Source organism: Parasteatoda tepidariorum, chromosome 11 (assembly GCF_982258835.1).
Source record: "Parasteatoda tepidariorum strain Cologne lab strain chromosome 11, Ptep-v5.0, whole genome shotgun sequence".
NCBI lineage: Eukaryota > Metazoa > Arthropoda > Arachnida > Araneae > Theridiidae > Parasteatoda > Parasteatoda tepidariorum.
In genome coordinates, this window is record NC_141765.1 from 80,485,129 (window position 1) to 80,509,018 (window position 23,890).

At 27.6% G+C, this 23,890-nt stretch overlaps 1 protein-coding gene across 6 annotated transcripts in view; it reads right to left on the reverse strand.

Annotated features, from left to right (window-relative positions):
• Nucleotides 1–7,306: 7,306 nt before the first annotated feature.
• The window catches only part of LOC107455839 (MFS-type transporter SLC18B1), a 57,576-nt gene continuing 40,992 nt past the window's right edge, over nt 7,307–23,890 (reverse strand). For all 6 annotated transcript variants that reach the window (XM_016073552.3, XM_043044665.2, XM_016073553.3 and 3 more), the window contains 5 exons: nt 23,166–23,257; nt 18,957–19,052; nt 17,073–17,147; nt 14,396–14,489; nt 7,307–7,853 (listed from right to left, as the gene is read on the reverse strand). In XM_016073552.3, coding sequence (XP_015929038.1) covers nt 7,710–7,853; nt 14,396–14,489; nt 17,073–17,147; nt 18,957–19,052; nt 23,166–23,257 — 501 coding nt within the window. In that variant the 3' untranslated portion in view covers nt 7,307–7,709. The remainder of the gene's footprint in view (nt 7,854–14,395; nt 14,490–17,072; nt 17,148–18,956; nt 19,053–23,165; nt 23,258–23,890) is intronic.

The following is a 23,890-nucleotide window of genomic DNA, read 5'->3' on the forward strand; positions in this document are numbered from 1 at the left end:
ACCATCTTTTATTTTAATGAATTCAAAAGGTGGAATCATAACACAAACTTTAAGGGCAGATAATTTCAATTCAAAACACAATTAAAATTTTACAGTAAATTCATAATTCCCTCTAGTAACAGAAATTAATATATATTGTTGCAAAAGTTTCTTAAAAAGACCTTAAAGCTCTTTTTTTTAACCAAAGGGTCGAACATTTATGATGTTAACTGATCCAATATAACACCAAATTTTTGTAAAATATTGTCTAGATGTTAACAAATACAAATATGAATAAAAAGTTTAAATAGGGCTGTTACTTGATAATGTCCTGAACAAATGGCAGCAACAGATGTTATATTTTACTGTGTGAAACGTTTTAAGAAAAAGCAATTTAGTATTTTGATGCATGTCCGAAAAACTAACGTACCAAACCTTGCTATTATTTTTACAAAAAATGGATTTAAGTAAATATTTGAAACTTATTTATCCATCTTTAAAGTATTTTTTCAAATAAAGTATTATCTTACGTTCTTATGAAATTTTCTCTAATAATAGCTGCTTTTTTATTTGTGAAATATAAAATAGTTCAAATCACGCAATAGCGATGGTTTTTTTTCCCCAAATAATGTGATATTCAAAAATTGAATGAAAAAAGTTATTATAGAGTAAATTTAATTTAAATATAGAAAAGTATATTGCACAAGTAATTCATGCATGTAACATAAATATAATTCAAAATTTGCTTTCAAAACAGTGCAAGTACATATAGACTAAAAGATTTGTGCAGCAAAAAATTCTATGGAGTTGGAGTCTAAAAAAAATTTGTAGGAGTGGGAAAAAATTGCTCTGGATAGTTAATTCCTATAGGTAAAAAGAAAAAATGAAATTAGTGATCTTATGAAAATTATTTAGACAAATAGTTATAATTTGTATGTAAGCAAAAATATTACTTTTTAACGTCTGTGAGCCTATGTTTGATTGAGCTATAGAAATAATACTTCCAAAATCAAATTTATTTAGTTAATTTGAAAAGTTAATTGAATAGAAATGCAGTATTAGTATAGTTCACTAGCTCCAAAATAATCATAAAAGAATCTTTTTGTAATAAGATGTTTATAAATTTAAAAGATATGGATATATAGTTTTTTCTCATAATACAATTTCAATACTTAATGCAAATATATTTTGTAAAATTTATTCCCTTAGCTGGACGCTTCCTTAACGTTATAATACGAAATGTTATTTTAAGTAAAGTACCTTCAAATCTTATCGTTAGTGTATAAATTGAAATTAATATTTACTTACTAATAATATTTAAATATTTCAAGGTTTTGGTAAAAATTTTAATGGAGTCTGATTTGAGCTTGCAGAAAAGTCTGGAGTTGGAGTTAATTATATATCATTTCACTGCCTACTCTATTGCTCTGTTTAAAAATAAGGTGATTTGTAAGTAACAACTCATATCAAACGATTTAATGCATGCAAAACTTTGCAATTAATTTATTTTTATAAAAATAAGTAATTTTGTTTACAAACGATATTCTTTAAAAGCATTATTGCTAGAACAAATATCACTAGATTTAGCAACAATCACAAATCATGACAAAAAGGAAAAACAAGAATATTGAAATTTCATCTAAGTAATTAAAAGAATAATTCAATTATATTAAAGGATTTTAAATTGGTTAAAACTATTATGCTATGAAATCTTGTCATTTTTAGGGTTAATAGAATTCCATGAAGAGGCTTTTATAATAAATAATTAAAGGGTATTGTTATTCAATTAAAAGAGGAAAAAATAAACACATGAACAAAAACGACTCTGTACGCGCTTTATTACTAAATTGTCTTAAAAACGCGTTTGATTGATTTACTTTTTGGCTTTTATAAATTAAAAATAAATAAAAAGTTGAATGCTGTCTTTTTTAAGCAAAAATTTCATTAAAAAAATATTAAGATTTAGCAACATAAAAGGTTTATATCAATCTTTAAAAATCAAAAACACTCGATAATGAAGAGCATTGTTTAAAAGAATTATGATTTTTCAAAACAGGAAATATGCTTTAACAGAAAGAAAAAAATGTTTTCTCAAAAGTAATTCAAAACAATACCTAAATTTTGAAAACGTTTGAATGAATTTCCACATAGTTTGAAGGTTATTAATGATAAATAAAATACGCGTATTTTATGAAATAGGTACCGAAATCTTTGTTTCCAAGATGTATAAACATAAAGCGGTTCCTTTGGTAGTATCCAATTAAAAAAACTCAAAGCAGGAATGCCATTAGTCGGTATGCCAGCATAAAAAGAAATAAATTGCAACAATCTTTCCTTCATTTAAAAACATTCTATAAGGAACGAACAATTCTGAAATATTTCGAAGTAAAATGACTTTCTGTAATGAGACTTCTTTTGAATATCCATTTACGGTGGTTTGGTCCAATTTCTTTTCCTCTAAACTTACTCACACTAAATTCAGCCACGCATTCTCAAATCCTATAGAAAGAATCCGCACTAAACTTATATAAAATCTCTTTTATTTAGATTGAAGCGCAGACCTACCAATTTAATAGAATATTTCTTTCTTTTTCCTTTGATATCGTAAACAATTTTTAAAGGTATAACTTCAGCACAATACTACATGCATATTTGTATTACCAATTTAATAGAAAGTTTATTTTTTCTTTGATATCATAAACAATTTTTAAAGTTGAATTTCACTATATTTTGTGATATGGTAAACAATTTTTAAAGATGTAACTACGGCATAATGTGTCTCACATATTTGTATTACCAATTTAATAAGAAGTTTTTTTTTATATCGTGAATAATTTTAAAAGCAGAACTTCACTATATTATGACTTATATATTTGTATTACCGATTCAATAGAGCATTTTTTTCCTCTTTGATATCGTAAACAATATTAAGGACTCTACTAAGGCACAATGTGTCTCACATATTTGTATTATCAATTTAATAGAAAGTTTATTTTTCTTTGATATCATAAACAGTTTTTAAAGTTGAATTTCACCATATTTTGTCTTATGTATTCGTATTACCAATTTAATAGTATAATTCTTTTTTTCCTGTTTGATATCGAAACAATTTCTAAGGATGCAACTAAGGCATAATGTGTCTCACATATTTGTATTACCAATTTAATAAAAAAAGTATATATATGGTAAATAATTTTGAAACAGATTTTCACTACATTATGACTTATATATTTGTATTACCAATTTAATAGAACATTTATTTTTTACCTCCTTGATATCGTAAATAATTTTTCCTGATACAACTAAGGTACAATGTGTCTCACGTATTTGTATTACCAATTTAATAAAAAGTTTTATTTTAATATCATAAATAATTTTTAAAGCAGAACTTCACTATATTATGACTTATAAATTTATATTACCAATTTAATAAAAAGTTTTTTTAATATGGTAAATAATTTTTAAAGGAGAACTTCACTATATTATGACTTATATATTTGTATTACCAATTTAAAAGAACATTTATTTTTTTCTCTTTGATATCGTAAACAACTTTTAAGGATACAACTAAAGCACAATGTGTCTCACATATTTGTACTATGAATTTAACAGAAAGTTTTCTTCTATGATATCATGAACAAAATTTAAAATAGATTTTCACTATATAATGTCTTATATAGTTTCATTACTAATTCAATGAGATATTTCTTTTTTCCCCTTTGATATTTTAAGTAATTTTTAAAGATACAACTGAAGCGCAATACGTCATACATCACAAATTTTTTGTAAACAAATTTTAAAAATAGAATTTCAAAATATGTCATACATATTTGTATTACCAATTTAATAGAAAATTTATTTTTTCTAAAGTACTGTAAACAATTTTGATTTTAAAAAAATTAAAAATTAACTACATTATATTTTAAATATATGTATTACTAATTTAATAGAATATTTCTTTATTTTGATATCGCAAAGAATTTTTAAAGATACAACTAAAGCACGTGTCTTACATATTTGTATTACTAATTTAAGAAATAATTCTTTTCTTCTTTGACACCATAAACAATTTTTAAAGATATAATTTAAGCGCAATGCGCCACACATATTTTTACATTAAATCAACAATTTCAAAGAAAGATTCTTTGATTCTTCGAAACATAAACAATTTTTAAAAATAGATTTTCTTTATAATCCACCATATATATTTGTATTAATTTTTCTATGTTTTTAAACAAAAAAAAGTTGAGTCATGCAATTCTCTTTAGAGGCAATAGAAATTTTGAAACTTCAATTTGAACAGAATTTTATAATTTAATATTTATATCATTAAAAATTGCATCTACGATTTAATAAAATTTACAGGAATTCGAAATATGAATAAATAATTAAAATTTTCTGCTCAAAAAAATAGGTTTGGTGGTTTTGTTTCAATGGTATTTTTTATTATTCTATTCATTTTTATCCAGATTTAATAAAAAATAAATAGACAAATAAACAGACATTCAAACAAGTCATTTTTCTCCGGCTTCTCAGGAGTTACTTACTAGGCTGTAATAAGCTAGGATGAACCAATGCTTATAATTATGTTCTAATTTGTATAAATAAGCCAGACTTTGAGAACCAGTCGAATCTTTAAAAAATCAATCAAGTGAGAATCAAGTGATCAGATTTTTGGGAATCAATCAAATCAATGAGATAGGCAAAAAAAATGACCAAACACAAATTAATAGAATCGGGATACATTCAAGATAAAAATGATAACTTTCAGTAAAAACTAACACCCGATTTCGTCAAATACTTTTAAATGTCGACACAGGTAGTACTTTAAATATAATTTCAACTAAAACTTTTAAAACATTTAAAGTCTAAAGAGAAAGGAAAAACTTTGTGAAGGTAAAACAAACGCAAAGTAATTTGCAATTTAACCAAACTTGCCCCTTAAATCATAAAATTGGAAACCTAATTATATCATTCGGGTTTCATATATCCAATGTTGATTTACCTTACGCAATATTAAGTTAAAACCTTGGCTTGGGTTTCATTTGGTGATTGATTGTGTGAAACAGATGCAAAATGGGAAGATTTTGATCACTTTCTGATTATAAAACCAACTTGTTCTTACACATTTTTCCTGAAATCCAGATTAAAGATAGCAATAATAATAATAAAAAATAAATCATAAATAAAAATAAGAATGCAAATTAAAATAAAGAGAAGAAGGAATCAAAATCAAATAACACTAGCGTTGACAAAAATGTATTAAAGATAACAATAATAATTTTTAAAAGTGTACATAAAAATTTTTCCATTTCAAATAAAAACTTCATTTGAACACGATTACAATAGCGTGAAAATAGTGCTCTTTAATATTGCATTAAGATAGCAAAATACATCAATTCAATAGTGTGAGGTGTACCAGAAAGAGAGGGTCTGATTCATAAAAAAAATTTAATTAAGTAAAAATATTAGAAAAATTTAAGAACAATTCAAAATAAAACACAAACAGGAACATTTAACGGAATAAATACGAACTTTATATCTTTCTATTTGTGTTTTATTTTGAATTTAAATCAAATTTTGTTTACGACTCTCTCTCTTTTTTGTGTGGGAATGAATTTGAATCAGGCTTAATAGAACTGAAGCGGATAGAAATTAAATATTATAAAATTGGAAGATATTTAAAAATTAAAACTTAACTATACTTATTACACTAAAACTAAAAACATACATACATATTATAACAGCAAACGTTTGTTTCTGTAGATGTGTAGCATCGTGAGCAACAAGCCATCTTCTACTACACTGTAAACAATATACAGATCCAAAATGCGTTAAAATTTCATTGCTATCTTAATGTGCGCGACATTCCAATATTGGTGCTAAGATTTAAAGTGTTATGAACGCTCGACTAGAAATAAAGTATTCCATAACACCGCTTTTTGGAAACACCAAAATCGACCCACAGTTTTTACATTGTAGTTAAAGAAGCGGGAATAATCTCTACACCTGTTTTCATTATTACTCAAGATTGAGTATAGCATCAGAACATAAAATAAAGGATGTTGTATAAAAGATACCTTCAAAATTTAAAAAGAAATTGAGATAGAAATTTAATAATCTTCACAGAAAAAAATTAGAGGCGAAATAATATAGTAGTAGATAGCGAAATAATATAGTAGTAGAATATAGCGTTCGCCTTTCAATGAGGTGAACCGAGTTCGAATCCCTGCGATGACTGGTCGATACAGATCCGCATCCGGCTTGCACCGCCACAGTGCTAACGTGAAATATCCTCAGTGGTTGACGGATCATGGGTTAGAGACCCTTTGCCGTCAGGCTATCTGTGGGAGGTTCTCGTGGTCTTCCTCTCTATGTAATGCAAATGCGGGTTAGTTCCATCAAAAAAATCCTCCACGAAAAGAAAATTTCTCTCAATACTTGATCCCCTGTCTTCTAGATTGGGTTCAAAATTAAAAGGCTACGGAGTTGAACATTAGTAGTCGTAAACCCAAAAATTGGGTTGACTGCTCAACGACGGTTATAAAATAAAGCAGAGACGAAAGAATAGATAACAGGAACAAAATTTTATTTCTGTGTGTGACAACTCTCTCAGACAGCTGTTTCATTTGTGATTTTTACTTTTAGACAAAACTTTATTTTAGTATATAATTGTCTTAAATTTTATTTTTTTTCCGTTTTAACAAATAATTTATTAAAAAAAATTAATGAATGAGTTTTTAACTCGTCTTCAACTAGTTTTAGAACAATGTGGCCCAATAGGTTACTATGTATGTATATACATAATAGTGTGTTGAATAACCTTAAAATGAGGAAATTCGATGTCAATATTCTGTATTACAACATGGCCCCATGTCTCCCCAACCCGAGGAATTAATTATAGGCTTATTAGGGGGCCCACAATGTGGCCCTTTGTATGTATTATATAATAGCGTGATTTTTAATTTTAGACAAAACTTAATTTCAGTACATGATTGTCTTAAATTTGATTATTTTTTCCGTTTAACTCAATTGCTAAAAAAAAAATAGTAAACGAGTTTTTTACTCGTTTTCTAGTAGTTTGAAAGCAAATATACGTCATTCTAATGAGAAAAATGCTTAAGGATTCAAAATCTATCCTCTTCCTTCTTAAATGTCCTTAATTTTTCTATAAAGCACGTGTTTTAGCGGAATAGAAGACTATAAATAGAATAGGCGAAATATAAAGCGAATAAAGACTTGCAAACTGTGATGTTTAAAACATTTTGTTAAATTCATTCCTAATATTGAATAACAATAAGCAAATGTAAATACTGTCACTAAAGAATTGTTTACAATCACTTTATTTTATTAAAAAAATGTCTTCTTAGAACACTTTTTACTTGAGAATTGCTTACAACCATTTTATTTTATCATTAGGAGAATTTTTAATAAAGCTTCTTACTTGAGAACTGCTCACAATCAATTTATTCTATTCTCAGAACAGTCCTTTAAGAAAACTTTTTACTTGAGAATTACTTACAACCATTATTAGAAGAATATTTTCATTTAGCTTCTTACTTGAAAACTGTAGACAATCAAAGTAGATTATTATCGAAAAAGCCTCTTACAAAGTTTCTTACATGAGAATTACTGTCAATTTCTTCTGTTATTAGAAAAATATTTTAACAAATCTTCTTCCTTGAGAATGGCTTTCATTTATTGTGGACAGAGTATTTTAACATCTGGTCTTAATTCTTTTGATCATTTTTTACAACACTTTTTGAATCTAATGAAATAGCAATATCAAATGATTTGTATTTGTCTTTTTCGGGAGTTCGAAATAGTTTGCTACCTCCTTTTTCGGTCATGATTATAACGCTCAGAAAAGCAACCTAAAATTAAAACAAATTTTTAATGGTATGTTTTAACGATGAATAATTTTCTTTTGCAATTGAACATATGTTTTTGGTCTATATATTTGATCTTTCTATATATAATTCTATATAATCTAGTTTTGGTCTTTCTATATACAATTCCTTATACATATAAATTCCTTATAGAATTCTTTCTTTAAAAAAAAAAAGAATCAAGAACAAAACTCATTTTTTTTAAGAATGACCTAAATAAAGTGACAAAAACATAAATAAAATTTGCAAATGTAAAACAATACTAATTAATTTATAGTTGTTAAACGGAAGAATAAAATAACAGAACAGTAAAAATAAGTATTTGTATTAGTATAATTCGATTATTTTAATGAAATAGACAATTAATTATTATATTTTACAAATATCTCATTGATAAATTCAGAAGAAAATAAAATAATTTTTAAAAACAAATAGTTTAAACTACATTTAACGCAGCAGCAGGAAAAAAAAACAATAGAACTGTGAAACATTATATTATAATATATTAGCTATTAAATTTTTAAAAATGAAAATTGGTATCAATTTTATAAAGAGGACTAAGAATAACATTACTTATTTTCCAAACTATGACCGAAATTGGTGGTTGTCGACTTCCACTGTTGACAATAACATATGTCCCAAATATGCCCTACATCAATGTTTTTGTAAAGTTCCCGGTACGCACGTTTCTCCTAATCTACCCTCACCTCAATATCAAATAAATATAATAATATCAACGAATAGGGGAATGGGATAGCCTGGTTAGTAGGGCACATGTCAAAGAGACAGTGGGTTCGATCCCCGTGTAGTAAGTGGTGACTGATGCTGGTTAAATCTGTCGGGTCACAAAGTTCTCCATGTTGCCACAACAAATCAATATCCCTGAGGGTACTGATCCAGCAGCTCCCTTGCCATCTGGATTGGGATCAAAATCACAGGGATAAGCAGTTGGTAGTCGTAAACTCAGAATTGTGTCGGCAGTTCAACGACGGTTATAAAATAAAATATCAACAAATAAATTGATATTAAATCGGATATAACAAATATTTCAGACATTCACCAAAGTGATTGTTGATATTCTCTCGATCATTCAATGTAAAATATATATTCCTTACAGAAATGGTAAAAAATTAATTTTAAAAAAACTATTCACTCATAGCTATCAATTTTATTCTATAAATAACAGCTGTAATAAACTGATAACTTTGCAAACGTATGACTTCCAAGCTGCCCACTGTTGAAAACTAAATTTTGTAAGAATGGTCACAATTATTGTTAAAAATGTTAAAAAATAATGTTAAAAAACAATTATTCAGCTCTCCCGGTTACAGTAAAAGAAGAAGAGAAATAATTTTGAAATGTCAACAACTACAATTTTTAAATCAGAACATGATCCTCACTTGAAAAGAGTTCAGGGGAACGATGCTTTCATAATTAAAAGAGACCGCTAAAAAGAAGCAGAGATGCAAATGCAGCACATTTGTATGCTTTGTCTCTTAGTCTCCGTCCACCTTTCCATGCTAAAAATATCGTCCAACATCCATTTTAAGTTTTTAATCTGTTTCTTGAAGGAAAATATTAAATGGTGTCATATTATGGCAAATTTATTTTATAATACCCCTGAATAAGATACATGAAGGAAAGTTTAAACAAACTTTTTTTCTTATTAACATCTGATTATTTTTTCACATATTATTGATACAAATAATGTAAAACTGATACATATTGATAAATAAATGGCAATACAGTCCGACCTCTATTTAACGAAGCCACTAAATCCCGATAATAAGTTCGTCATATGGAAAATTCATTAAATAGAAAATCACCTTTTGAAATACTTAAACAACACAAAACAGGTTTTAAATTCATAAACACAAGACATAATTAAAATAGCAATTGATACACCTTTGTTTCGTTAACTAGTATCTACTATTTATTTTATCAATCTTAACCATAAAAGAAATCTTCATGGTAAGCAAGAATAGAGAAAAACATTATCTAGTGTTACACTATCATACTACATACATTTTCAACTAAAAAAAGCTAAATTTATGAATAAAATTATAGTTGTGTTATAAAAGAAATTTTAAACATACATTACCACACGTGTTCTTAAGTTTAATTGCTTCTGATAAAATCTATTGATTTCGTTTGAAATGCAAACAAAAAGGGATTTTACAGCTTTCTTTAAAAATTAAGAGGCTTCGAAAATCAGTTCAAGGTCACCCACAATATGCGTTAACAACTTTGAAATGCTCTGAAGTATTTTGGGAAATAAGAAAAGTGGATCTCAAAGAAAATTTCGTTAAATAGAAAATTTACTTTAAAAAAAATCGCAAAATGAAAGTTCGTTAAATAGAACTCCGACGGTATACTCACTGTGTGCGCTTAATAATGGTCTAAAAAATTTTGAACTATACGGTATAAAAAATTTTATACCAGTTTGATCTACATAATTTTAATTAAAAAATAAAATAGTTGAATACTTTCTAAGTGAACCAATTATAAAAAGGCATTTTATTTAAATTACGCGAAAATTATTCAAACGATTTCGCACATATTTTATGTTATGTTAATTAACAAAACGTACATTAAATTGGTGTGAAAAAGTTCAACTATTATTAAATAAAATAATAAAAGTAATAAAAGATTAAAAATTATTTTTACGTGCGATTGCCTTTTGATAAACGAATTTCTTAATTGTGGGCAAAAAATTTTTAATTCGATTTAAAAACTTTTGCGTTTCAGCGAAATGCGCAAAAAAATGAAATGAACTCTAAATTTTCGACTGCTTTCCTGCTTAAAGTCCATATTTTTGCAGTTATATTTTGAGGGTTAATCAATAAAGATTTATTAAGGCATATTTATCCAGGCTTACATGAGCCAGTTGTTATTCTAACAATTTTTTTACGAATTTGCTCTTTTAATCTTCAGCTTGTTATGCATTTCTTGACAGCGTGTACTTAATTTAAGAAATGCCAAGAAATTATGAAATATTTACGATTTTGTTAACTGCATAATGCTCTTCAATTTCCATTAAGAAATATTAAAAAAGAAAATATGTTTCCTTCCATTAAAATAATTATTCTTTTATTGTTTCATGAATGCACCAAATAATAAATGGTCTAGTCCAGTGGTTTCCAACCTTTTGTGGACCATCGCCCCCCTATTGGGGTTGGCTGACATATATCGCCCCTTTCTCTTTTTGCTCAAGAAACCATTCATTGTTGCTTGTGAGCAACCAGACACTGAAAATATGCTATATTATTTGATTTTAATTTAAATTGTAATGCGAATAAGGAGGCACATTTATCCTGTCATTTTTATCAATTCAAAAAAATTGTGCATTTTTTTTTTCAAAAAGAAATGATATTTAAAACGGAATAATCAAAACAAAAGTACATTTTTTTCAATTCATATTTTAATGTAATCAAGAAAAAGTTAAAACGTTAACAACTAAAATTTGAGAAAAAAAATGAAGAGGGAGAAAGTACATTTTTACCACTTCAATAACTGCCTTGTGCTTGGTGTATTTCAAGTTAAAGCTTGAATGTCAGATTTTATGCTCGTCAGATTTAAACGCGGGTCTCTTTTGAAGCAAATGTCCAACCTATCTCTTTGCTTTGTGAGCAGCTGGAAGACAGAGCTAAATCCTCTCTCCACTAAATATGTTGACGGGAACGAGATGAGAAGCGGTTCAGTTTGTTTCCACAATTGTGGATAAGTGTCCATAAGCTTTACCCAAGCTAACTCGTAACCGTATTTTTTAAAGACGACTTAAGCCTCACAGTCATACTTCAAATCTAAAATCTCAGTCTACAAAGAGGAAGTGAGCTTATCCACAACTTCGAAAGAGAAAGGATCGAAAATCCAATCCGGAATTTCTAATTTCATCAAATCTTTAAATCTTGATTCCATAACTGATCAAGGTGATCAGTAAAAATTAAGATTTTATTTTCGAGAATCTTGATATCTGCCATTGAACACTTTTTAAGAGTTGGAAATTGCATTAGCTCTTTGCAACCAATGTTTGACTTGTAGATATCAAACTTGGCGATGAATGAAGATATGATTCCCTTAGCCTTGATAATGTTCATTTTATTTCCTTAAAGTTTAACGTTGATTTCCTTCATTTTTTTCAAAACTATGAGTGAGGTACGCAGTTTCCAACTTGCGTTGCTTCAAACTCTCACTTAAAACAGGATCAGTGGTGTCGAGAAACTCAGTAACCGAATCCAGCAATTCGAAGAAACGGCTCAGTTTCCTTTTGAAAGTCATCTCACTCATTTCTCAGTCATTTTCATAGCAAAGTTCTCAGAACAAACGGTTATTAGGAGAACTAGCTTTTATTTTATTGATGCCAGAAATAACCAATTTTTCGCAGCAAAAAATTGACGATGAATGACATAATGAATGGTGAGATAACTTCCGGTACTTCTTTTTTAAGGTGACCCAGAAACCTAGCATGACAACCAGACATGGTTGGAGCACCATCTGTTGCACAAGCACTTACATTTGTGAGGGAAATTTCTTTTACCTTAAAATAATCTTTGACCAATTTAAAAATCGACGATCCTTTTGTATCTGTGCTCAAAGTTCTTGTAAACAACATTTCTTCGTTAATCTCCTTACTCTCATTTATGAATCTCACGTAAGCTAAAACAGCTTTGTTATCTATCACAGTTGATTCATCAATCTGCAACGCAAATTCACCTTCTTTCAGAAATTTGATGAGCTTTGATTCAACGTCGGCGGCCATCTCATCAATACGCCTGGAAACAGTATTATTGCTCAGAGGAACAGAGTGACTTATCAGATTTCCGCCTGCGATACCAAAACGTATGACGAAAACGATCCTGCACTTGAATTTTTTTTAATTTTTAACTTTCACAATTCTTTGTCTACACCAGAACCATAGATTTCATGTATATTTTCAATTTCAATCTCAAATAGTTTTTATTATTAATATTATTAGCAATTTTTATCTTTTGAGTACTCGTCGCCCCCTGATCGCCCCCCTAAGGATTATCGCCCCCTTGAGAAGCTCTATCGCCCAAAGGTTGGGAACCACTGGTCTAGTCTTAATGGTTCAGATATGCTAATTAATAAGTGCAGACTCTATATTACGAAATCAGACACGCATTTTTTCTGAATAAATATACTTATTTTTGCTACCGATTCGGATTTCTGACACCTAAAATATAGGCCTCAATATATGGTCCCCCCTTAACATTAACGTTACTATTTGCTTATTTCGCCATATCTCGAAAAACTAAATCGAAACATTTTTTTCACACAATTCGTTTATCCAAAGACAATTCCATGCTAAGTATAATTTTGTGTAAATATTTCATATTTTTTTTTATTATTTCATTTAATACTTGTAAAAAATATTTTGAGATATGGCAAAATTGGCAAAAATTAAAATTACCATTAAGAAATGCAAACTTTGGGACGCTCACCTGACCAAACTGTTTTGATCATACTCCCCCTATGGCCCCTATATTTTGGGAGTCGGAAACCAAAAACCTTTGAGAAAAAAAAGTATGTTTATTCAGAGAAAGAGCATTTTTGTTTCTGACTTCCGAACTTAAATTATCGTCTGCTCCAATTAATTAACATATTTGAAGCCGCCTCTTCACACCATTTAGATTGAGTCCTAAAGATTCAAGATCCAATCATTAAATCAAAAGTTATTTAGAGTGGTCCGTTTATTTATTTATTTATTTTTGTTCTCTGTACATTCACATATGGTCAAAGTTAGCTATTATTCGTAATGGCTAGTTTAAATATTAGTCATACTATATGATGGTAAGAGGGGAATCTTGAGATGCAATTCTTGCTCATAGCAAGAAGATTTGCTGCGTTTGAAAATTACTTCTTCACTAACGTTAAAGGTAATTGCCAAAAACTGCTGCAAACTACTGTTCTTTTTCTTTGTAAAGCCACTTATTTTATTTTTAAAAAAAACTGGAGCATTACACTGCAAATTGCAAATTGCAAAAAAAAAAAACAAAAAAAAAAAAAAAAAAACAAAAAAAAAAACTTTCATTATTACGCTACATCCTACTACACCTTATACGCTACATCAGACTAGACTACATCTTATAGCCCTGATTGTTATTTAAGCAATAAATTCTTTTCACGAAAAGATTTTTAAATGAACTTTAAAGTCTCTGAATATTTCAAAATATCATCCAAAAAGGAGTCTATAAATATCATCGAGATAAAATTCTTTAAAAAAAGAGAGAATGTCCGAAAAAAAAATTATTCAAAATTATTAACCGATAAAAAGGAAATTAGCCTTTTTTAACGATGTATTTATTTAATAGTTCAAAGTAGAAAATAAGCAAGATGTATTTTATTTAGTAAAGAAAAAATTATTTTAAATTATTTACTAATAATTAAAGTAATGAAGAAAAATAGACCTTTCTATCGATGCATATTTAATAGTTCAAAGTTAAGACAAAGTTCTAACAAGATGTATTTTATTTACAAAATAAAAAAAACTACCCTTGATTACTTACCATGGTTAATTCAATAACTAAATAGAGTACGGTCCCGTATCTGAAGCCCCACGTATCTAAAATCACTCCTCCTATAGATGGTCCAAACGCTGAACTATAAAGCAATACATTAATTTGAAAAATTCATTAAATAGAAAAGAATAGCAATGTTTTCAAATCCATGATTTGGTGATTTTAATTAAGATAACATACTTAACAAAAGAAAATTAAAAAAATGTAAATACCTAAAATTAATTAAATTACAGTTAACTTTAAAAACCTAAAAGTAACCAAATTTAAACATTATATCATGCTTGTCAGGGTACAAAAAAAACGTTACTTATCCGATTATAATGAAACATATGTGAATTCCTTTGAAAGAAACAACATGTGAGCATTTAAAACAATAATTACTTTCATACTGCTCAGAAGAAGAAAAAATTCATCATAAAAAAAGTCCAAATAACGTCAAAATTCAAAAGTTGTGAGATTATGACGACACACACACACACATGTGTGTGTGTTAACACGAAGGCTGTTCTATATAATACATCTAACACAATTTTTACAAGTAGATAAATTAAAATTATTTTCAATTAAAAGCTGACTTAATTGCAGTTGAATAAGAGCCTAAAAAGGCTGGAACATAACAATTTAGTTGTATTATAAGGAATTTTTTTTAAATACATATTTATATGCTTTTACATTTACTAAAAGCATAAAGTAAATTAATTTTAATGCTTAAAATTTTATTTGGAATTTTATTCCAATAATTAAAATAAAAAAATATAATTAAAGGAATAGTTTTTTTTAATAAACAGTATTTATTTAGGGTTGATAAAGGAAAACTTAAAATATTTTGAGGAAGTAGGAAAAATTGATTACTGAAAGACGCAGAAAAGTATTGAAAGGCAATTAATAAAAGCACCGAGTTTCATCGCGCAATAAAACTGGCTTTGATTTTCCCCCCATTTTCTTTACTATTGATTCAACTGATTTCAATGAAGTATCTTCTTCCCTTAAGTATGTATTTTTTGACAAGGAATCTAAAGAATGTGTGTTAAGGGAGCTTCATAGAACACCCTGTATACCGCTGTTAAAAGATTAAATTACGTTTGGCGGAAAATTAAAAGAAAAAGTGCTAAAAGAAAATATATTTTTTGGAAGATTATTAATTGCAGAAATTATGAAATAATTACCTCAGAAATTTTGATATGTGTGTAAACAGTATTACAGTTGCATGTAAGAGCTACTAGCGTAGAATAAAGCAATCTCATGAGTGGGTTTAATTTAAGAACATTTCATTTTGCCCAATTATATTATCATCAAATATTCATTATCAATTTCCATTTTTAAACTTGTTATGGACAAGATATATTCTTATTTCATCAAGTTTGCACGAGTGTTTCTTTCATCTTTTCCATACACAGCACAATTAGCAGTTTTTATGGATTTTGATTAAAAGGAAAAAGAATGAGGTGTCGAAAATGTTTTGACATTCCATTTTAATGATCTGAAAATTAACCCAAATTAAATCTAACGAAAAGCAACATATTACATAGATTCTGGTAGAACAAAACATATTTTTTCAAATGATGTAAAACTTTATGCCAAAAACATTTAATACAGTGTGTTTAAATTTGAAAAAACTTAGATAGACCCCCCTTCCCTTGTGATGCCTCTAAATACAGCATAAAAGTAAATAGCATAAAATAAATACCAAAATTAAAAAACAAAAAGGCTATAGCATAAATCGTTCCACTTTTAATGTTAACTCAACATGAAAAAATTCATAAAATAACGTAAATTTTAACGGGCCAAAATTTTAGTAAAACAAATTTGCTCAATACATTACTCCCTATTCAGAACCCTGTGGAAAGAGAATTGATTTTTAACTTATGAATTACAAAATAGTTAGATAAATAAATTATTAATTCTAATAAAAAAAGTAGTTTTTATAACTAAATATGAGTTAGTACCATTATTGAGGTTTTGCGAATTTGTATTCCATGGTGATTGTATGATATTAGCAGAAAGATTGACTCAAAAAACCAAAATCATTTCTATGCAAAATGTAAAAATGTCAAGTTTAGTTTTATGATCAATCTAATACTATCATGCTGCCATCTATTGACAAACTATCGAACAACTTTTTTATTTTGTGCTAAGCGTATAAAGAAATCATTTTTATGTAATCAACCTTGCTAAAATCATGAAACGGACAAAATAAAAATACTTTCACCAATTTCCTAAATTAAATCTTTGTTTTTTAAAAAGGAAACAAAATATTTAAATTTTGCGATTTTGTTTTCAATATTTAGAAATTAACGCCTTTCTTCAAAATGGTGAACTATATACCATTAACGTCACTTATCAAGTTTAAAAATTAATGCATAGTGCATTACGCAAATAACGCCTCCTTCTTCAAAACTATTTTTATTTCTATTTTTACTTTAAAGTGATATACCTCCAAAACTGAAAAGATATGTATAAAATATGTATATTTTATGCATTTTCAAAAAAGTATAAAATAAGTATGAAATAAAAGTATAAAATAATTATATTATAATATATATATATATATATATATATATATATATATATATATATATATATATATATATATATATATATATACATATATATATCAACTGAAATTTAGCAATTTAGCAATCAACAGGTAGAAATAATGACATACCCTAATGCTTTAGATGAGGTAATTATTGAAGTTATTATACCATAGGTACCTAAATCATCTGGAAAACCATAATTTCTAAAAAATAATTTCAATAATTAATCAAAGATAGTGCAAGACGCGGTGCAAAACTGAAACGTAAATACAAAACTGAATTTTTTTTTTATAAGTAAGGAATAACCATATATTTGATGCCCTATGATTTTTTTTAGTTTTTAATATAGAGATTGAATATTTATATGCTCAACTCTTTTTACCTTCTAGTTATTCGATTTTTTTTTTTCGAATCTTAAGCTGGAAAATTTATTATTTCTTGAAAAAGATTTATTATTAAAAGTCATTATAAGTTATTTTAAGTTTAAATATATTACAACCGCATGCCATAAAATATGAATTTGAAAACTTAATGAGCTCTAAAAATTGGGGTGAAGAAAGTTGACATACTTGGAGCGCACAAAACATACCATTATCAAAAACCACGTAAACAAGAATAATTGACGTGTTGATATATCAAGATAGCTCGAGACATGTCAGCTTTTCTACATTAATTTTTAACTGAAGTGAAATTTTCCCATCCACAAGTACATCTTTCTGCTTCTTTTCTTTTCACGGTTTCATTTTCAATTGGGGTCTTTTTACAGGTACTTTTTTTAAACCAATTGATTGTACAGTGTTAATAATTGTGGCGCGATTATTAAACATCAATTCGCTAGTATATAAGACATGCTAACTCGATTGAGGTACCTATTGATAGATGAAGGTTGACAAACGTCCTCCTGTTGCTTCTCAGTCTCAATTACATACAACGGGATCCTGTACACACTCGACTGCTAATAGCAACATCACAACCGTGAACTTAATACATCTCTTGTAGCTAACGCTCGAAACCAGTGAACTGAATATAGCTCTCACCACCAGGGTCTGGTAACCTTAATACAGCTCTCCCGGTCTTTCGCAAGTAAAACAACTAATCATCGAATTCTATCCCTGATAAAAATTCTGGTGGTGGAATATCGCGGCGTAACTACCACTGCAATTATTAAACATCAATTCACTAGTATATAAGACATGCTAACTCGACTCTATATTGAGGTATCTTTTGATAGATGAAGGTTGACATGGACGAAAGATCCTTTTCATAAAAGCTTTATTTACTGTATACGTCACTGGCTAACAAAAGCACTGAAGTAGTTTTTTTAATTAATTGTAATTTTTTTTATATTTACAATAAAAATGGTTCATTTCTGTTGCTTTTTATGAAAAGTAAAAATATTTTGACTCATTTAATGTTGAATAAAAATTGAGTTAGAAATTATAATTTTGTGTATTATTTCTTGCTACTGCATTGTTACAAGCATATTTGAAACGAAATAACTGTGTGAATTTAAAAGAATCTTCGTTAATGCATTTTTCAAGTTTGAATGGAATGAAAATAAATGCCTATATTTTTCATGATGTTTACATTTCGTATTAACTCTTATTTTTATAAAGCATTAAATTATGTTACGAATTTATATTAAACGAGTAAAAACTTACTTAAAAGTGGTTAAAATTTAAAGAATATTATCCACAGATTATTTTTTTTTAAATGCATATACAGTCCCTGACCAAAAAAAGCTGAATAGTATCACCTGTATAGTAAGATTTTACATAGAGTCTTATAGTGCGTCTATTAATGTGACCATGGACTGTAAAATATTAGAATTGTAAGTACTATTTCCCAACTTAAAGATTTGCCACTGATAACACTGATAATGAAGTTGGAATAAATGGCTTGAACACCCGGCCTCTCGATTTTTTTAAAGATAATAAATTTTCGTTTATGTTCTTTGTCTTCTAGCCAATCCAGAATTACTTTTTTACACGTGATTCAAAAGAGAAACTTACTTGGCAGAATAAAGTGCTCCAGTAAAACAACTGACTGTCTTAGAACCAGCTGCAAATCCCATTGAAGTCATTGCTAAACCAATTAAGCAAATGCTTCTAAAACGAGAAGAAAGTTGTTTCAAAAGCCAAGAAGTAAAAATTGCCTTTATCTTTTAAAAGACACTGTGCGTTGCAGGACTCGAACATTATTTTACCCAACTAGCCCAGGGCATTTTAAAAATTTCGATTAGGCATGTATTTTTTAACTTTACATACCCTGCCAGGCATATAATTATTTAATCAGAATTACCGATAATGTGCCCTTCAAGTTTTGGCAAAAAGTGCCAAGATATAGGATGGGGCCAATAAACAGCACCAAAAGAGGAGAGGGAAAAAAATTGATTATAGGTAAGATTTAAATATTACGGAATTTAATTACATAAATAATAATTAAAAAAGCAAAGTTGGATTATTCTTTTTAATTCCCCTAATCATGCGTATTTCAAAAACGTTCACTTTAATCACCAGGCGTAATATAATGGTTAACACATTATTGACAAGACGTATCATATGCTGTCTTTTGATAAGCATACGTTGTTGACCGGAAACATCATATGACGTCCACCGATAACCGAAAGTAATTGTATTATTATCGATAAATGGTAATTATAATTCAAATCCTTAATTTGCCACTTTTTCACTACATTTGATTCATTTACATACATTCACTACATCCATTGGCATATATATTCCTAGCTACCAACTTTGAGCAGCCATCGCTGGGATTCCAACCTCATTGGAAGGCCCTTGAGTACATTGATATGGAAGAAAGTTCTATAATATGCATTCCTAAAATATGTCAACATGCCCCAACAAAATACATGCCAGAATGAAATTTTTTTGAATTCAGACCCGAATGATATGGTAAGTAAAAACTATAAGATTTTTTCCCAACCCTGATGCATTGATTTCAGATTCAAAATCGAACAAAAAATTTTCAATTGTTTATCAAATAAACTATATATATATATATATATATATATATATATATATATATATATATATATATATATATATATATATATATATATATATATATATATATATATATATATATATATATATATATATATATATATATATATATTGATTACTTATTTCTAATATCAGTACACTACAAAAGTAAGCAATCATTTTTATTCTTATCATATTAATAATTTATTGGGACAAATTACGAAGCCGCGAGAGTCTAAAAAAAATTAAAACACAAGGTTTTAATATTAATCTAAAAAGAAATTTTAAAAAAATCATTTTAATATTATTCTGAAAGTTTTGAATAAATTTGAAATTGAAACTAAACACTCCAAAGATAAATATTTCCCTGTAAAAACATCTGAAAAAAGCAAACCCTATCAATTTTTATTCGTTTAAATTTTAAAAATTAGTAATTTTTATATCAATCGTGTAATTTCTGTCACACACAGATTTAAGTTTTACACTTTTTTAATTGTAAAGTTTACATACATGTCAACAGAAAAAACTTTCAAAACCTGGGTTTCATTAATTTTCGCTTAATTAATCAAAAATGCAATTCGAAAACAGAAATTAGATTTGCTGCTGCTAAATTTTATAAATAAATCGAATAAAAATTGCTGGTGTTAAGGTTTCTAATAAGAGTTGAAAAAAAATAAAGGGAAAACTGATTTTAGAAAACTTTAATATTTATTCACTGTTGAATTATGTAAATATAAATTGTGCAAAATAGAAATAGTGGAATATAATAATAACATTTGTTCCAATGTGCGAATTTTTATGTACTACGAAGCAGTCTTAACAGTTCGAAGGGAAAATTTTAAATATGCTAATTAATTTGTGCAGCTGATAATGAAATTAGCAGTAATGAAATTAGTCACTAAAACACTTGTTTTTCAACGATTACATAATTTTGATCCAAAAATCTGGTCAGTAGAAGCAATTTGGAAAAAATTATCCTAAAAAGTAAGTAAAGAAAAGAATAAAAAATTAGAAGCCTTGAATATTTAAGTTTTACTCTTTGTATATTTCGCCACATTTAATGAGCTATATAAGCAAATCAAACGTTTCTGTGCTCTAAGTTATCAAAGTATTCTTAAGCAATACAAATTTTTACAATTTAAGATAACTAGTTTTAAATTAAAAATTTGATATTTTTAGCGAAATCAGTTCAACAGTTTCTAAATAATTTAGCAAATATACACACACAAAACACACCTGTTATTATTATTACAATTAACTAGGTTCTTTAAATTTATGATTTTCTTATTCTACGCTTATAAACACATTTCTATGCAATTTTGAAGTACGTGTTCTTTTCTTGAAAGTAAAAACTGGAAGTGTTCTTAGATTTCTTAACTTCTATATTTTTTGAGGCTAGATTATGATCTCTGAGATATGAAGAAATTGAAAATAAGTTCGTTTCATTTATTTGATTTCCTAACTAAATTTGCACAAATTAGTTAACTTTCACGTAACTTAATCACTGATCCTTACTGGATATTTGGAAATATTAAGTAATAAATATATATATATATATATATACAGTTCCTGGCCAAATTATTAGACACTCTATAAGATTCTATGTAAAATCTTAATTATCAGGTGATACTATACAGCTTTATTGCTTTAACGCGACTGAAACTGGTTTGTACTTGTTTACGTTCGTGTATCAATTAGTTAAATTAGGCGATACATAATATAAATTCGATGATTGGATAAATTAGACGATATATTATATAAATATAGAATATTTATTACATCACGTATTACATTATTATATTGTAATAATTAGATCAAATTATTAGACGCACTGTAGCATTTTAATAATTACATGTTTTGCACGAAATTATATGCAATACTTTCTATATTTGAGCATATACGTAATGGTTTTTCATTCAGGAGATTTTTTATAAACTACCTCTTTGTATTTATTTTAAACATATTACATTACAATGTTAACCCATTGATACACGAACGTAAACAAGTGCAAACCGGTTTCAGCTGCGTGAAAACAATAAAGCTGTATAGTATCACCTGATAGTTAAGATTTTACATAGAATCTTATAGTGAGTCTAATAATTTGGCCAGGGACTGTGTATATATATATATATATATATATATATATATATATATATATATATATATATATATATATATATATATATATATATATATATATATATATATATATATATATATATATATATATATATATATATATATATATATATATATATATATATATATATATATATATATATATATATATATATATATATATATATATATATATATATATATATATATATATATATATATATATATATATACCGAAGAGCAATTACATTATGACCACCCTGTTAATAACATGTAGGACCACCTTTAGCCCTCATAACTGCTAGCACCCGCCGTGGCATTGATTCCACAAGGTGCTAATAGGTAGTCTGAGGTATCTGGTTCCAAGCCCTCAGCAATTGGTCCTGCAATTCCCTCACATTGCGAGGGGGTAGCGTGGCAGCACGAATTTGGTTTTCCAAGTAGGACCTCAAATGCTCTATTGGATTAAGGTCAGGGGAATTTGGGGGCCAAGACATGACTTGAAAGTCACTGGAATGTTCCTCGATGATTCGACCCTTATGACATGGTGCATTATCTTGTTGGTGAACACTATCCCCCGCAGAAAAAACTGTTGCCATGAATGGATGAACCTGGTCTGCAACTATGTTGAAGTAGCTTACAGACGTCAGGGATTGTTCTATGATGATTATGGGTCCTAATGTGCCCTATGAAAACGTTGTTCCTGGGCGAGAAACCATGAAAACCTGAGCGAGCCCATTGTTATAGATTGAGGGTGGTTATAATGTAATGGCTGCTCGTCGGTATATATATATATATATATATATATATATATATATATATATATATATATATATATATATATATATATATATATATATATATATATATATATATATATATATATATATATATATATATATATATATATATACACATTATCGAAGTATGTCACTGCAAAAAAGAAGAAAGCCATTGATTTTTAAAACTTTACAAGAGTAGTTCTTCTCAAAAAGCAAAAATTGCAGCTTAATACATGAAAATCTGTTCATTCGATCAAAAATCATTTTATGATTTTTGCGTGTTGTAGGAAATTAAAGTATGAGAAAATTAACTTACGGTTCCAAAGGAATAAATGGCACTGGTCCAACGAGCAATACAGCAGTAATAAAAAAAATAGATCCTACTAAATTTATGACGGTGCTCCTACACTGCAAGAAAAATGAAATGCGTTTTATTTCATCAGAAGTATTTAATTGATTCATGCTTTTATTTTTAAATTTAAAAAATTTATGTAAGGTACGTATTATTTCATTACGCGACTTTCTTCCATAATTATCGCTTATAATAAATTTTTACGAATTTGTTTTTTAAAAAACAAAAAAATAGGTTTTAGTTTGAAATTTAAGCAAGGGAAAAAAACCATTTTAAAGGATTCTTAAAGAAGAAGGTGGATTAAAAGCAGACTTATTTTCCTTTCAACTTTATTTTTTCCTCAAGACAATTAATTAAGCTTTTATATTTCCCCTTTTCTCAACGATGGCTCACCAAATTTCTAAAACGTTTTGGTTTTTTTTCTCGCTTAAATATTTAAATTTTTGTTATTTTGTTTTTGACAAAGATACTAAAAATATATAATAAGAGTAGTTCTTATGAAACACCCTGGATAGAAATAGATATGCCCGGATATAACTACCCCAAATATGTAATTTTTTCCTAGAACTCTTGAAAAAAAAATTTAAAAAAAGTGCATACATTAGGGTAATATGTTAATCAGAAAGAAAGAAAAAGGTGAATCACTGGTGGGAAAGGCAAAGATCTTCAAAATCACTTTGACTGTAAAA